This window comes from Chionomys nivalis, chromosome 20 (genome assembly GCF_950005125.1).
Source record: "Chionomys nivalis chromosome 20, mChiNiv1.1, whole genome shotgun sequence".
Classification (NCBI taxonomy): domain Eukaryota; kingdom Metazoa; phylum Chordata; class Mammalia; order Rodentia; family Cricetidae; genus Chionomys; species Chionomys nivalis.
Genome location: NC_080105.1, coordinates 5,537,854 through 5,550,403, shown reverse-complemented (window position 1 = coordinate 5,550,403; position 12,550 = coordinate 5,537,854). Strand labels below are relative to the sequence as shown.

At 54.2% G+C, this 12,550-nt stretch overlaps 1 protein-coding gene across 2 annotated transcripts; it reads right to left on the bottom strand.

The window, feature by feature from the left end:
• Positions 1-6,111: 6,111 nt before the first annotated feature.
• Gtpbp3 (GTP binding protein 3, mitochondrial) lies at positions 6,112-10,935 on the bottom strand. Of its 2 annotated transcripts, XM_057752840.1 has the most exons (9): positions 9,960-10,935; positions 9,569-9,816; positions 9,373-9,459; positions 8,416-8,618; positions 8,187-8,259; positions 7,950-8,093; positions 7,672-7,837; positions 6,992-7,276; positions 6,112-6,805 (listed from the first exon to the last, which is right to left on the bottom strand). In XM_057752840.1, the coding sequence occupies exons 1-9, from the start codon at positions 10,133-10,135 to the stop codon at positions 6,580-6,582; spliced, it is 1,608 nt and encodes a 535-aa protein (XP_057608823.1). In that variant the 5' UTR covers positions 10,136-10,935; the 3' UTR covers positions 6,112-6,579. The 2 variants fall into 2 exon arrangements, with proteins under 2 accessions (XP_057608823.1, XP_057608824.1); XM_057752841.1 differs by lacking the exon at positions 9,373-9,459.
• Positions 10,936-12,550: the final 1,615 nt, after the last annotated feature.

The window sequence follows — 12,550 nt, the reverse complement described above, 5'->3', positions numbered from 1 at the left end:
GGAACTGAGGTGTGAGAACAGCCCCCTAACCCTGAAGCTTGTTCCTAAGAATCGGGCCGCAAGCAGGAGCGGTCGATGGAAAGCAGGCAAAACGTGCCCAGGAGAAGGCTGCTCCCCCAGCACTGGCCTGGGCGGGAGCGGGGGATGAATCACGCTGCCGGCAACACCACACTCCGCCACTGCTCCTTGGGGACAAAGCTGCGATATTTCCTGGATCCGGAAACACGGGCGAGAGCCTGTCACTGCAGGAAACACTCGGCTGGGTCCTGGCCAACCGGGTCACCAGGGTCAGCCTGGGAGGCCGCCGGGACAGCCGGGCTGGAGGCCCCAAGGAACTGGGGATGTCCCTGGCCCTGAGATGAAGCCGACCTGGTGACCACAGCCCGATTAAGAGCTGATATTCACAGTCCTGGGTGCGAGTCTCACTCCAACTAGGCCTGTTTCCTCTCCCCAGACACCGTGTCCCAGATCTGTAACCTCAGCTGCTCGGGAGACCGAGGCAGATGGGAGCTTGAGCCCAGGAGTTCCTGGCCAGCCCGTGTCGCACAGAAACCCCACCTCTACCAACCACAGCAACAGTTCCCTCCAGTGGAAGGCGCTCGGGCACTCAGTCCATCGCTGACCTGACGACTAAAGAGAAGAAAAGGCCTGTCGCCAGCTGCTGCCTCAGTAGGGTCCTGTACTGGCCCTGGAGTCGGTTTCTCTCACACCCCCGCCCATGGCTCCCCATCACCCTACAAACAAGGTCTAGTTTCTTAGCCCCCTTGTCAGCTCAGACCTGTGCAGCCCTAGCTGCTCTCTGAATTTCTGATTAGGCTCATTTGCTTGGTTTATGTTTGAGACCAGAGTCTCACTCTGTAGTCCAGGCTGGCCTCCAACTCAGAGATCCTCCTGCCTCTGCCTCACCAAATGTTGGGGTGGAAGACATGTACCACACCTGGCTAGCCCCATTTTTAAAAAAAGACTGTCCCAACATCTGTGGAGCTGACCTTTCATAGCAAGCCTTCTGCCTCAGCCTCCACAATGTTGGTGCTGCAGGCGCACTAACATGCCGGTCGTTGTTTTTCCTTGCCTGAGAAACTTCTCTGTTCAAGACAAGGAGTTGCAAAATGAAATGTCAAACCGTGCATGTCAGGGCGATGTCCCCATGGGTGAGAGTACTTGTTGCTCAAGCTGGAGGAACTAAGACGCAGTTACAGAACCCACATAAAGGCTAAGGTGATGATTTACGATTTACCTTAAACCCAGTGCTGTGGGAGAGACAGGAGGATGCTGAGCACTGAGACTTGACCTGTAGGGTCGCCCACCTGTGCCCTCGTCTGGCCTGTATGTCCGCTTGGATCCGCACGACCACAAGTTTGGACTGCGTCACACACACCAACGAACAAGGGGCGGGGGCTTGGCTCAACTTTGTCTGACCCCTCCTCCAAGCAGCCTTCCTTGATTACCAAGGTATGGTCCTTGTCCCTTGGGGCCCCAGTCTCATCCTGGCTCCCAGGCCCCATGCAGTGCTCCCTGTCGGAAAGGGGCCCAGTGCCCGGTCATAACCGCCTCCGCTGGGTGAGGCCCTGACTCTTTGGGGATTTCCTGCGTCCTCTATAAATAACCCCCTGCTGCTTCCCACAAACTCCTCACCCTTCTTGGAAAAAAGGGACAGCGGCCAAGGCCTCCACGCAGCTGTGTGCCAGCCCCGAGGCAGGCGGCCCACAGTGGGCGAGCTGCCCAGAGGTCCGGCCCCACCCAGGGCGAGGCGCCACGGGACCCTTCCCCTGTTCAAGGCAGGATCCGGCTAAGTAACCCAGCCGGGCCTGGGACAAGCGCTGGAACGACAGGCGTCCTCATTGATGAGGATGCGGCTGGGAGTTACGCGAGGGACGCTCGCCCTCTGCTGGCCGACTACCGCTACACCAGGCGACCCAGCCTCCCTGACGCCCCCTGGTGGCCTCAGCAGATACAGCAAGACGTCTCTTCAAGGTCTGCCCCAAGTCCAGGACAAAGACAGGCTTCCTCCTCGTAACCATGCCTCGAAACCCAAGTGCTGACCCCAGTGCCCTACAATGTTGCCTGTTACAGAGGCCCTGACAAAGTTCAACGTGGGGTGTAATCGACTGCTCAAACCATTTCCCTGAGCCTCCGTTTTCTGAACGGTAAATTGGGAACATTTTGTGCCCGGTCGGTGGCGCACTGGTGAGGATCCTGGTGACCGAGGCCAGCACCATCTTCAAAGACTCAACCTCAGAAACTAAAATTAGAGGCTGGAGAGACAGCTCAGTGGTTAAGAGCTGACAGCTGGAGAGATAGCTCAGTGTTTAAGAGCTGACAGCTCACAACCATCTGTGACTGCAAGATCTGGCATCCTCACAGACATACATGCAGTCCAATGCACATAAAATAAAAACAAATTTTTTTAAAAAAGTAAAAATAAATACAAATTGCGGGGTGGTGGCGGCACACGCCTTTAATCTTAGTCCTGGTCTACAGGGCGAGTTCCAGGACCTGTTCCAAAAACTACAGAGAAACCCTGTCTCAAAAAAACAAACCAAACAAACAAAAAATATTTGAGAAGGGACTGGTGAGATGGCTCTGCAGATAAAACATTTGCAGCTGAAGAGGACTTTATTTTTTGGTTTTTCGAAACAGGGTTTTACTGTGTAGCTTTGGAGCCTGTCCTGGAACTTGCTCTGTAGCCCAACTTCCAAGTGCTGGGATTTAAGGTGTGCACCACTGCTTGGCAAATAATTTATTTTTATTTTATATGCATTGGTATTTTACCTGTATGCATGTCTGAGTGGGGGTATTGGGTCCCCTAGAACCGAAGTTACAGACAGTTGTGACCTGACATGTAGTTGCTAAGAACTGAACCCGGGTCCTCTGGAAGAACAGTTACTGATCTTAACCACTGAGCCATCTCTCCAGCATAAGGATTTTGTTTTCCAAGACAGAGTTTCTCAGTAGCTATGAAGCCAGTCCTGGAACTCACTCTGTAGACCAGACTGGCTTCGAACTCGCAGAGATCCGCCTGCCTCTGCCTCCCCAGTGCTGGGAATAAAGGGGTGCGCCACCACTGTCCGGCTCAAGAGGACTGGAGTCCGGTTCCCAGCAACCATGGTCTCCCAAGCTCCTGTGTCTCCAGGTTACAAACCCACACATCCCCTCACACACCACACCACACACACACACACACAATTAAAACTTGGTATCAGCCCGTGGACCAGAGAGATGGCTTAGCGGTTAAGAGCAGCACTGGCTGCTCTTCCAGGGGTCCTGAGTTTAATTCCCAGCAACCATAAGGTGGCTCACAGCCATTCATATTGAGATCTGGTGCCGTATCTGGAATGCAGGTAGACTTGCAGGCAAAACGCTGTATTCATAATAGATAAATAAAATCTTTTTTAAGTTAAAACTGTTTGGCCAATGGCCTATGCATATTCCTAGCTAGCTTTTACATTATTCAAAACTTTATTTATTTATCTTAAAATTTGCTTTATTTATTTATTTACTTATTTATTTAAGTTTTTGAGACAGGATTTCTCTGTAGCTTTGGAGCCTGTCCTGGAACTAGCTCTTGTAGACCAGGCTGGCCTCGAACTCATAGAGATCCGCCTGCCTCTGCCTCCTGAGTGGTGGGATTAAAGGCGTGCGCTATCACCACCTGGTTTTTATTTTTTAAAAAAAGAAAACAAGCTTTTCATTTTACATACCAATCCTAGTTCCCATTCCCTCCCCTCCTCCTGTTCCTTCCACTTATCCCCCATCCCCCAATCCAATCCTCAGAGAGGGTAAGGCCCATTGTAGTAAATGAAGAGTCCAAGAATAAGAAGATAAAAATGTATATTCCAGAAATAGGAATGTAGAAATAAAGAAATATAAAGTTATATGTCAGGAGCCATGTCCCCCCCAAAATTATTATAAGGATCATTGCCCTGAGAAGTTTGCAGAGGGCTCCACTTCCCAATTGTATTGAGAATTGTTTTATTGACAAAGCCTATCCCACACCCAAATTGTCTGTTAATAGAGAGCTATCTGTTAGCGGAACCCGCCTCATACTCTAACTATCTAGTAAACTAAGTGTGTCAACTTGTGAACTCCTGGAAGAGGAATCGTGACCTGACCGATGGTAACCTCTTGGCCTACGTGACCGGCGTGGACCACGTGGCAAGATCCCGTGCCCCAGCCCCCCAAGCTCCTCATCCAGGGGCTATATAAGCTGCAACCATGACTCTAATAAACAGAGGCTTCGACAAATCTGCCTAGCCTCCTTCCTCTCACCAGCCCATGTCTCTCCGTGACCCTGGAATAACTGACTGCCAGGCGGGTTACAGACCCTAGACAGAGTAACTCGCCAAGGCGGTCGACAGTTATAAGTCCAGGAGAATGAGAACAGACTGTCAGAAGCTTTCTCAGCAGATCAAGGGTCAGTCACTCACAGTGAGCTATTTTCTCAGACGCTTAAGCCTCCATCAGCCGACGTCATTTCATTTTACAACTGGCTGTTCTATTTACAAGGCCGGAGCTCTCCCTGCAAACAGAGTAGTGTCCTGGCCTTCCTTGATAAATGACAGGTATGAACTGAGTTAACCTCTAGGAGACAGAGATATGTGATGTCTGGGTTAGGCACTGTCTCTGTTATGGGAAACTGGCACCATCGAAGGGGAGGCATGAGGCTCCAGTATACACTGCCTGGAGGAACCAGAAGAGACAGAGGACAAGGTGCAAACACCTGGTTTGACTAATGAGCTCTGATAATGGGGGTTGTAAAGTATGGCAGTCTGTATCTGAGTTTTACCTTGAGATGGCGTGAAGAACTTTCTGCTATCTTCTAAGTTCCCAGCCTAAGAACCAATTAATTCTAATTTGTTAACCTTCTGATATTACTAGCAGTCCCTTTTCTGACTAATTGCTAAAGACACCTGTTTTCTTGCAATTAGTGACTTTCACTGTAATCTCCTCTGAAACATATTTCATGATAGCTGCCTAGTTACCCGTAGATGTTAGAACTCACTCCCCTCCTTAGGGTCTATGTTGACTGACGTGGGAAAGATCGTAAAAACTCCTTTGTTCAGACCTAATGCTTGGTGCCCCTACTATAAAAAGTGGGTTCCAGAAACTAGCTTTTGGCCACAGCCTAACAAACACCATCTTTGGCTGTGGTCTCAGCTAGCTGATAAGCTTCTGTGCCCCGCGGTGTTTTTTTATTTTTTATTTTTAAGTTTGCTTCTGGTTTTCCTAGGATCTGGTTTCTGGAATAAAGTTTGCTTCTAGTTTATTAGACTTGGTGGTGCTCTCATCTTTGTGCAACCCCCCTGGACCCAACAGTAAGGAAGAAGCAGCTTGTTCTTCCCGGCCATTGGCTATCTTAGCTCCAAAATAATCACACAGAAATTGTATCAGTTAAATCACTGCTTGGCCCATTAGCTCTAGCTTCTTACTGGCTAACTCTTACATCTTAGTTTAACCCATTTCTGCTAATCGGCGCATCACCACAGGGTCGTGGCCTACCAGCAATGTTTCAGCACGTCTATCCCCAGCGGCGGCACCATGACTTCTATCTCCAACTCTGCCTTCTTCCTCCCAGCACTCAGTTTAGTTTTCTCTGCCTGCCTAAGTTCTACCCTATCAGCAGGCCGAGGCAATTTCTTTATTCATTAATGGTAATCACAGCACACAGAGGGGACTCCCACATCAGACCATTGCTTTAGGGAAGGCCCAAGGCCCTTCCTACTATATCTAGGCTGAGTTAGGTATCCATCCAAAGAGAATGGGTTCACAAGTACAAGCAGTAGGGATAAATCCCGGTGCCTCTGCCAGTGCCCATACAACTGTCACCACATTCAGAGGGTCTATCAGCTCAAAACCGTCTCTAACTCCAGTTTCCTGGGATCTGATATCTTCACAGACAATAAAGCTAAATAAATGATATGCACGTATATGAACAGAACAATGTGCTGCCAAGCCTGAGATCCACGTCACCACTGCAGAGGATTCCTGAAAGCTCCCCCCTGACCTCCCTGTCTGTGCTGTGCCCATAAACGAACTTTAGGAAACAGAACGCTCAGTAGAGCCAGGTCTGACTGCAGCAATGGGTTCCAATTAGTCGCTTTTTGCATTGACCAGAGGCGATAATAAATAAATATATTTGATTGACATATGAGAGATTGACATATGACACGTCATAGAGAGAACACAGAGGCAAACTTCTGGAAGGTAAGGCTGACTGGTCCTCTTGAACTGACATTTCTGGACCACCCAAACTCTTCATGTTCCTGCGGTACTTAAAAACTATGAAGCCAGGGGCGTGGCTCAGGGTGGAGCCCCTGTCTAGAGTCCCCCAGTGAGAGGTTGGGGGCGTGGCTCAGGGTTGGAGCCCCTGTGAGGAGCTGGGGCGTGGCAAGAATTTCATCTCCAGCACTATGTACACTTGGCATGGTGATGAAGGCCTTAATCTCAGCGGCCGAGGGTTACCCATCCTGGGATCCCTGGCCTGTCTCCTGCTCACTGTGGAGGGAATAGGCTCGAGGGCCGGGGACCCCAAGTGCTCGCCTGCTCTCTGAGGCCCTGGGTCCCACCCGGCTCTGATCCTTACTTGCCCACACAGAAGTCCCGGAAGATGAGGTCCAGGACCTCTTCAGTGCCTCCTCCTCCTGTGAGGTGGTTCAGGTGCCTACGAGCCCGACGCAGGGCCTCGGCTGCCAGGGCCAGGTCCGTGGTTGCCTGGTAGTGGCCCAGGGCATCCAGGCAGCTCTGGAGGTGATGCTGGTGCCTAGCCCGGGTCAGGAGCGGTGGTCCCGTGGATGGGTCCCCACACCTGCCAGAAACAAGACTTGGCATTTCACTTGGCCTGTGCAGCCACCTTCTGAACAAGGCCCCCCCACTGTACTCCTTTTGCAGAGAGAGATACTGAGGCTGAGGGACAGGCCTGAACCCAAAGCCAGCAGCTCTGCCTGCACCTGAACTTGAGTTGGAGAGCAGAAGGGAGCCAAGGGAGACTCACACGGCAGCCAGCTCCGTCTTTAGGGCCTGCAGGAGGCCGTCCAGCCCAGCTCCAGTGAGGCAGGACAGCAGCAGGTGCGGCGACCCTAATAAGGCAGTATCGCTGGCCGGGGGACTAGTGGGAAGCAGGTCAGATTTGTTGAGCAGCAGCAGGAAGCGCTGTCCACCGCTGTTGGGGCTCTGCGCTGCCAATGGGGCCACCACAGTGTCCAGGAAGCTGCAGCAGGAGGGGGAGGCCAGGTCGGAGGCATCCAGGACCCCCAGGATGATGTCAGCCTGCTCCAACCTGGGAAGGAAGGAAGCCAAGTTGTGGGGCACAGTCACAGAAGCCTAGGATGGCCTTGCGGGTGATGAGCAGAGGAGGGGTGCACCTGAGAGAGGGCCAGGCACTGCAGGGTGGAGGCAGGGGCTTGGCCAGGTCTGTTAGGGAGCATGGGCGGGGCACAGCAGAGGAAATGGAGGTCAGAGCCTCTGGTGGAGAAAGATTTGAATGATGCAGGAGACAGGGTGGGGCAGAGGGGGGAGCAGAAGGGAAGCCAGCCAAGCTTGCATCTCAGTCAAACTACGAAGCTCCCCATACCCGTGACTTTGGGAGAACTCAAAATCTTTTGTTTCAGGAATGAAATAGACTAGAGGGGAGAAAAAGACCCCAGGTGGTTTTGTCCCCAGCCCTGCACCCACCGCTGGCGAGCCCTTCGCACGCCCTCCTGCTCAGCCACGCCCACGCCTTCCCGCAGCCCGGCAGTATCACTCAGCAGCACAGGGAAGCCAGCCAGGTCCACGGGCGTCTCCAGCACATCTCGGGTGGTCCCTGGCTCTGGGGACACGATGGACACGGGTTTCTGGCCTGAAGGTAGAGAGCATGTGATGAAGGGCAGTAGGGTGAAGGTAAGAGGTCCCACCTTCCCATTACAGCCCTGCCTAGGAGTCTGCCCTGCCCTTGCCAGAACCCCACATACTGAGAAGATTCACCAGACTACTCTTGCCCGCATTGGGGGGTCCAGTGACCACAACGTGAGCCCCCGAGCGGAGCCTCTGACCACGCCTGGCATCTCGCAGGTGGGAACTCAGTGCAGCCTCCAGGGTTCGAACGTCTCTGTCCACTGAGAGAGGGAGAAGTTAGGCTGAGGAGAGACGATCAGGAGGATCTCTGGGGTGCTGAGATGCCAGCCTCACCCTCTCAAAGGCAGACATACCCTGCTCCAACACATCCTCTTCCAAACTGCCATCCTCTCCGAAGTCAATATAGGCTTCTACATGGGCCAGAGCCTGGGAGGAAGGCGAAGACATCATGGGTGCTCCTGGGAACCCCTCGGTCCTCGCTCTAAACCCAGCTCCAGCTTGACCTAAGTGACCAGACTGGCATTTCACAGGCCTAGAGCTTTCTCTAAAGACGGGATGGACGGGTGAGCAAGCAGGTCTTGCCTTGGTGAGGGTCTTGGCCCAGCCTCGGCACAGTTGGCCCAGTTCCTCATCCAGCTGCCTCAGGGCCTGGCGCCGCTGGGCCTCAGTTTCTGCGTGGATCAGATCGGCCAGTCCCTCCACTTCAGTCAGGCTCAGCTTTCCGTGGGCGAATGCCCTTCTGGTGAACTCCCCAGCCTCAGCTGGTCGCAGTCCTGGCACACTACCTGAAAGCATCACAAGGTCCAGGCTCCTGATCGGAATGGCAGGTTCCACACGGTTTCCAGGTTGGCGCCCCGCCCCCACTGTAAGGACCGTCAGGAAGCTGGCTGGTTCCCAGAGCTGGACTCCGATGGGTATGACCCAGGTACCATGCCTGGGGGTTAGTTAGGAGATGTCTGTCAGAACCTAGGCCAGCTGCTGCTCAGGTCACCTGCAGCTGCCCCTTCCACATAGGCCTACACAGACAGACTAGAAACCATTAGAGGTCTCCTGTGGCAAACCGGTTTGTCGGACACACAGTTCCTGCAAAGGCAAGACCCTCCCTGCCTCCACCACCCAGCAATCACAGGCAGGCTGGCTGTAAGCTGGTACTGTGGGCCACTCAGTCAGCTCCCTGCATAGGATCTAGCCCTCCCCAGAACAACTGCCACCAAACATGCACCCTGCCCCCGAGTCAGCTGTCCTTGCAGGCCTCTCTATACTGCAGTCTGTCTATGGCATTAATCGTGTGTGTGTGTGTGTCTGTCCGTCTGTCCGTCCAGGAAGTCAGAGGACAGCTTGCATAAATCAGTTTCACCACAGAGATCGCGGGATTGGAACTCAGCTCGGGCTTGGCAACCATCACCTTATCTGGCTGAGTCAGCAATCTAGAAGGACCACGTTAATGATAAACCTCTTCCCACAAATGACACTATCTTGCAGCCGACACCAGAGATCTTTCAGTCTCCCCAGGAACAGTGTCACAAAACAGAGTCTCACCCAACGCCTGCAGGACGCCGCTGACCACCGCGGGACCTCCGTGCACGTGAAACTCCACGCAATCCTCACCCGTGAAACTCCGGGGGCCTTGCGCGGCAAAGAGCAGAGTCAGACGATGGGCACGGCCCGGACTGACTCCCGGAGGGGACTGAGGCTGGGCCACTAGCGCTGTGGGATCCTGGATCGAGCCCCTCACCTGGAAACCAGAGGACGAGCGCGCGGTCCAGCGGCTCCCCGGAGCGCGGGTGGCGGAGAAGGTGCAGGCGGGCGCTGCGGGCCGGAGGTGGCTCCCGGGACGCCGTGAGGCTGCGGAGCGCGATCCCGCTGGCCGGGCCGCTGGTGCGGATCACAGCGATGGCGCAGGGGCCCTGGCCGGAGCTGAGCGCGAAGATGGTGCTCTCGGGGGTCCAGGACCCTGCGCCGCTGCTCCGGCGTGCGCACAGCCTGGGGGCCGGAAAGTAGACAAGTAAGCGCACCCCGGACGCCGAGCCTCGGAGTGAAGGACCGAGGGAACGTCGCCCGGGGAAGCCCCGGGGCCTAGAGCAGAGCAGCGCCCCCCGCCGTGACAGCGGGTCTGTCCCACCCACCTGCGGGGCGCCCGCGCCGCCCTGGTCGCCAGGGCACTCAGCCCGCGCCACATGGATTTCCAACCAGCCAGCTCCTGCCCGACCTTCCTGCGGGGCTTCAAGTTCCGGGAGGAAGTCCCGCCCCTTCGCGGCGTGACTGGCAGTGCGCCCAGCGACTCGCCACTACCATTGACCATGGTTTCTATTGGTTCACACAAGGGAAACCAAGCGGTGTGCACAGCGCAAGAGTGTCCCCCGGAAATATGAGACCCAGGTTTTCGGTTCTTAGAGCGGCTGGGAGCCGAGACAGTGGGAGGAAGAAATCCCAGGCTGTCACAGGGCGAAGGCTCGCGTCTCGTCCTTCCCTTGTGTCCATAGCTTTAGAGGCGTCAAGAAGCTACGTGTGCAGTTTCACTTCTAGAAGAGGGCAGCTCAGCTGGCAAAGGCCTGAGAACCCGAGTTCGAGCCCCGGGACCCCGCTTAGTGAAGGATGGCAGACTTGTGCAAGTTGTTCTTAGACCTCCACACACACACGTGCGAGAGAGAGAGAGAGAGAGAGAGAGAGAGAGAGAGAGAGAGAGAGAGAGAGAGAGAGAGAGAGAGAGAGAGAGAGAGAGAGAGACTCCTCAAAGCATCTTAAGAAGTGCACGAGATGAGTTCCTGGGAAAGTCACGCCCTAGATTAGGGAAAAAATCTGGTCCAAACTCTTTGGGAAGTTTGTTCCTGGCCTTTCTTAGATCTCTCCGCTGCCCCCTTCCCAAGCTTGGCCAGCGGCAGCTCCTAGGCAAGCATTTTAGCCAGGAGCCATTTCCAGGCCTGGTTCCTCCTCCAGGCGGCTCTACTCCAGCCCTGGCTTCCCCGCCCTCTCCTAGGACTCGGTTGGTCGCAGGTCCGATGTGTGCCGGTGGCTCCCGGAAAGGCTCCCTGGGTTACCTTCAGGTTAACCCGGTGCAGCGCTGAATTGCAGGGTGAAGGCGGAGGCTCGAATTCCTGGCACGGGGCGGGCGGAGCCTCGGGAGCGCCCTCGCACGGCTAATTTTTCGGTTCTGGACCCGTGCGGACGGGCGCTCTTTAAGAACACGCTGCGGGCAGGCTAACGTCGCAAAGCCCTCAGGTCCTCAACTGCCCTACTTTGCAGTCTGTGAAACAGGAACAGTGACGTTGTCCATCTCCCGTGGTTCCTTCTTAGCACGTTTACAACAAATGCCCATTACATCCTGAGCACCGAGAAGTAAACTGGGCTCACAGTCCTTCAGAGTGGACCACTCAAGACTGGGAGAAGTTGGGAGGCCGGAGCCTAGAGCCTGAGAGGTGGCTCAGTGGGTTAGGTGCTTGCTGCTAAACCTGAGGACATGAGTTCAACCCCCCACCCCCCGACACACTTGGTGGAGGGAGGGACTCAGTTCTCAAGTTGTCCCCTGATCTCCACACACATTCGTCAGAATCTCAGAAACATTTTTTTTTTTTAAAGTCAGTGCCTCGGAAAAAAGGGAGCACACCTAAAGCCAGAGGCTTGACCTCTGCAAGAGCAAGCATTTCCCCAGCAAGCTGGACTTTGTTGGGCTTCCCCCTCCCCAGCAACCCCCCCCATTCATGCAAGCTTCGGAAAAGCAGCCTTTCTTTTCCTTCCTTCCTTCCTTCCTTCCTTCCTTCCTTCCTTCCTTCCTTCCTTCCTTCCTTTTCTTTTCTTTCTTCTTTCTTTCTTCCCAAGACAGGATTTCTCTGTGTAACATCCTGGAACTCCCTCAGTAGAGCAGGCTGGCCTTGAACTCAGAGAGCTGCCTGCCTCTGCCTCCTGAATGCTGGGATTAAAAGTGTGTCACCATCCAGTGGGGTTATTTTTTAAGATCTATTTTTTATTTTTATTTACGAATGTGTACTGTGTTCGGTTTATTCAGAGGCCGGAAGAGGTTGTCATATCTCCTGGAACTGGACTTACAGGGTGTGGGACCCGAACTCTGGTCCTTTGGAAGAGCTCAAGTGCGCGGCCATCTATCCAGCTTGGTCCACCCTTTTTGGACACAGGGGTTAGTATAGACCACAGTGGTCATGGACTTGCTATGTAGCCGAGGATCGCTTTGAAATACGGATCTTTCTGCTTCCTACGTGCAGGGTTGGGAGATCTGTGCCAGCCAGACCAGGGCTATACCGACCGCGTCACCCTGCAGTCTCCACCCGCCACTCTGTAGACTGAAGGCAAAGTTTTGTGCGGGTTAGGCCGGTCTCTGCTGCACGTTGACACCTCAGCCCTCGGCCGGACTATTTATTGCATTATCTCTGTGTGAGGTGGCGCGCGCCATGCCGGGGGTGCTCTTGTGGGCATAGGCTCTCCACAGTCGGGATCACGGACACAAACTCAGGTTCTCAGCACCTTGATGAAGGGAGCCGTTCTGCAGGCTCCGGACCATGTTTATTTAGTAAACTCGGCCCCTGTATCCTGATCCCTTTGTGGAGGCTGGCGTGGGTGCAGAGGGTGACAAGCGCGTTTTAGGCAGGTGAACTCTACTGCAAAGGCCCTGGGGCAGGCTGAACCGGCTCCGTCACTGACACTCCTGTTGTGGTAGTTGAGTTCTCAGAAATGCCACTCAACAAGATCCTCCTGCTCCCACATC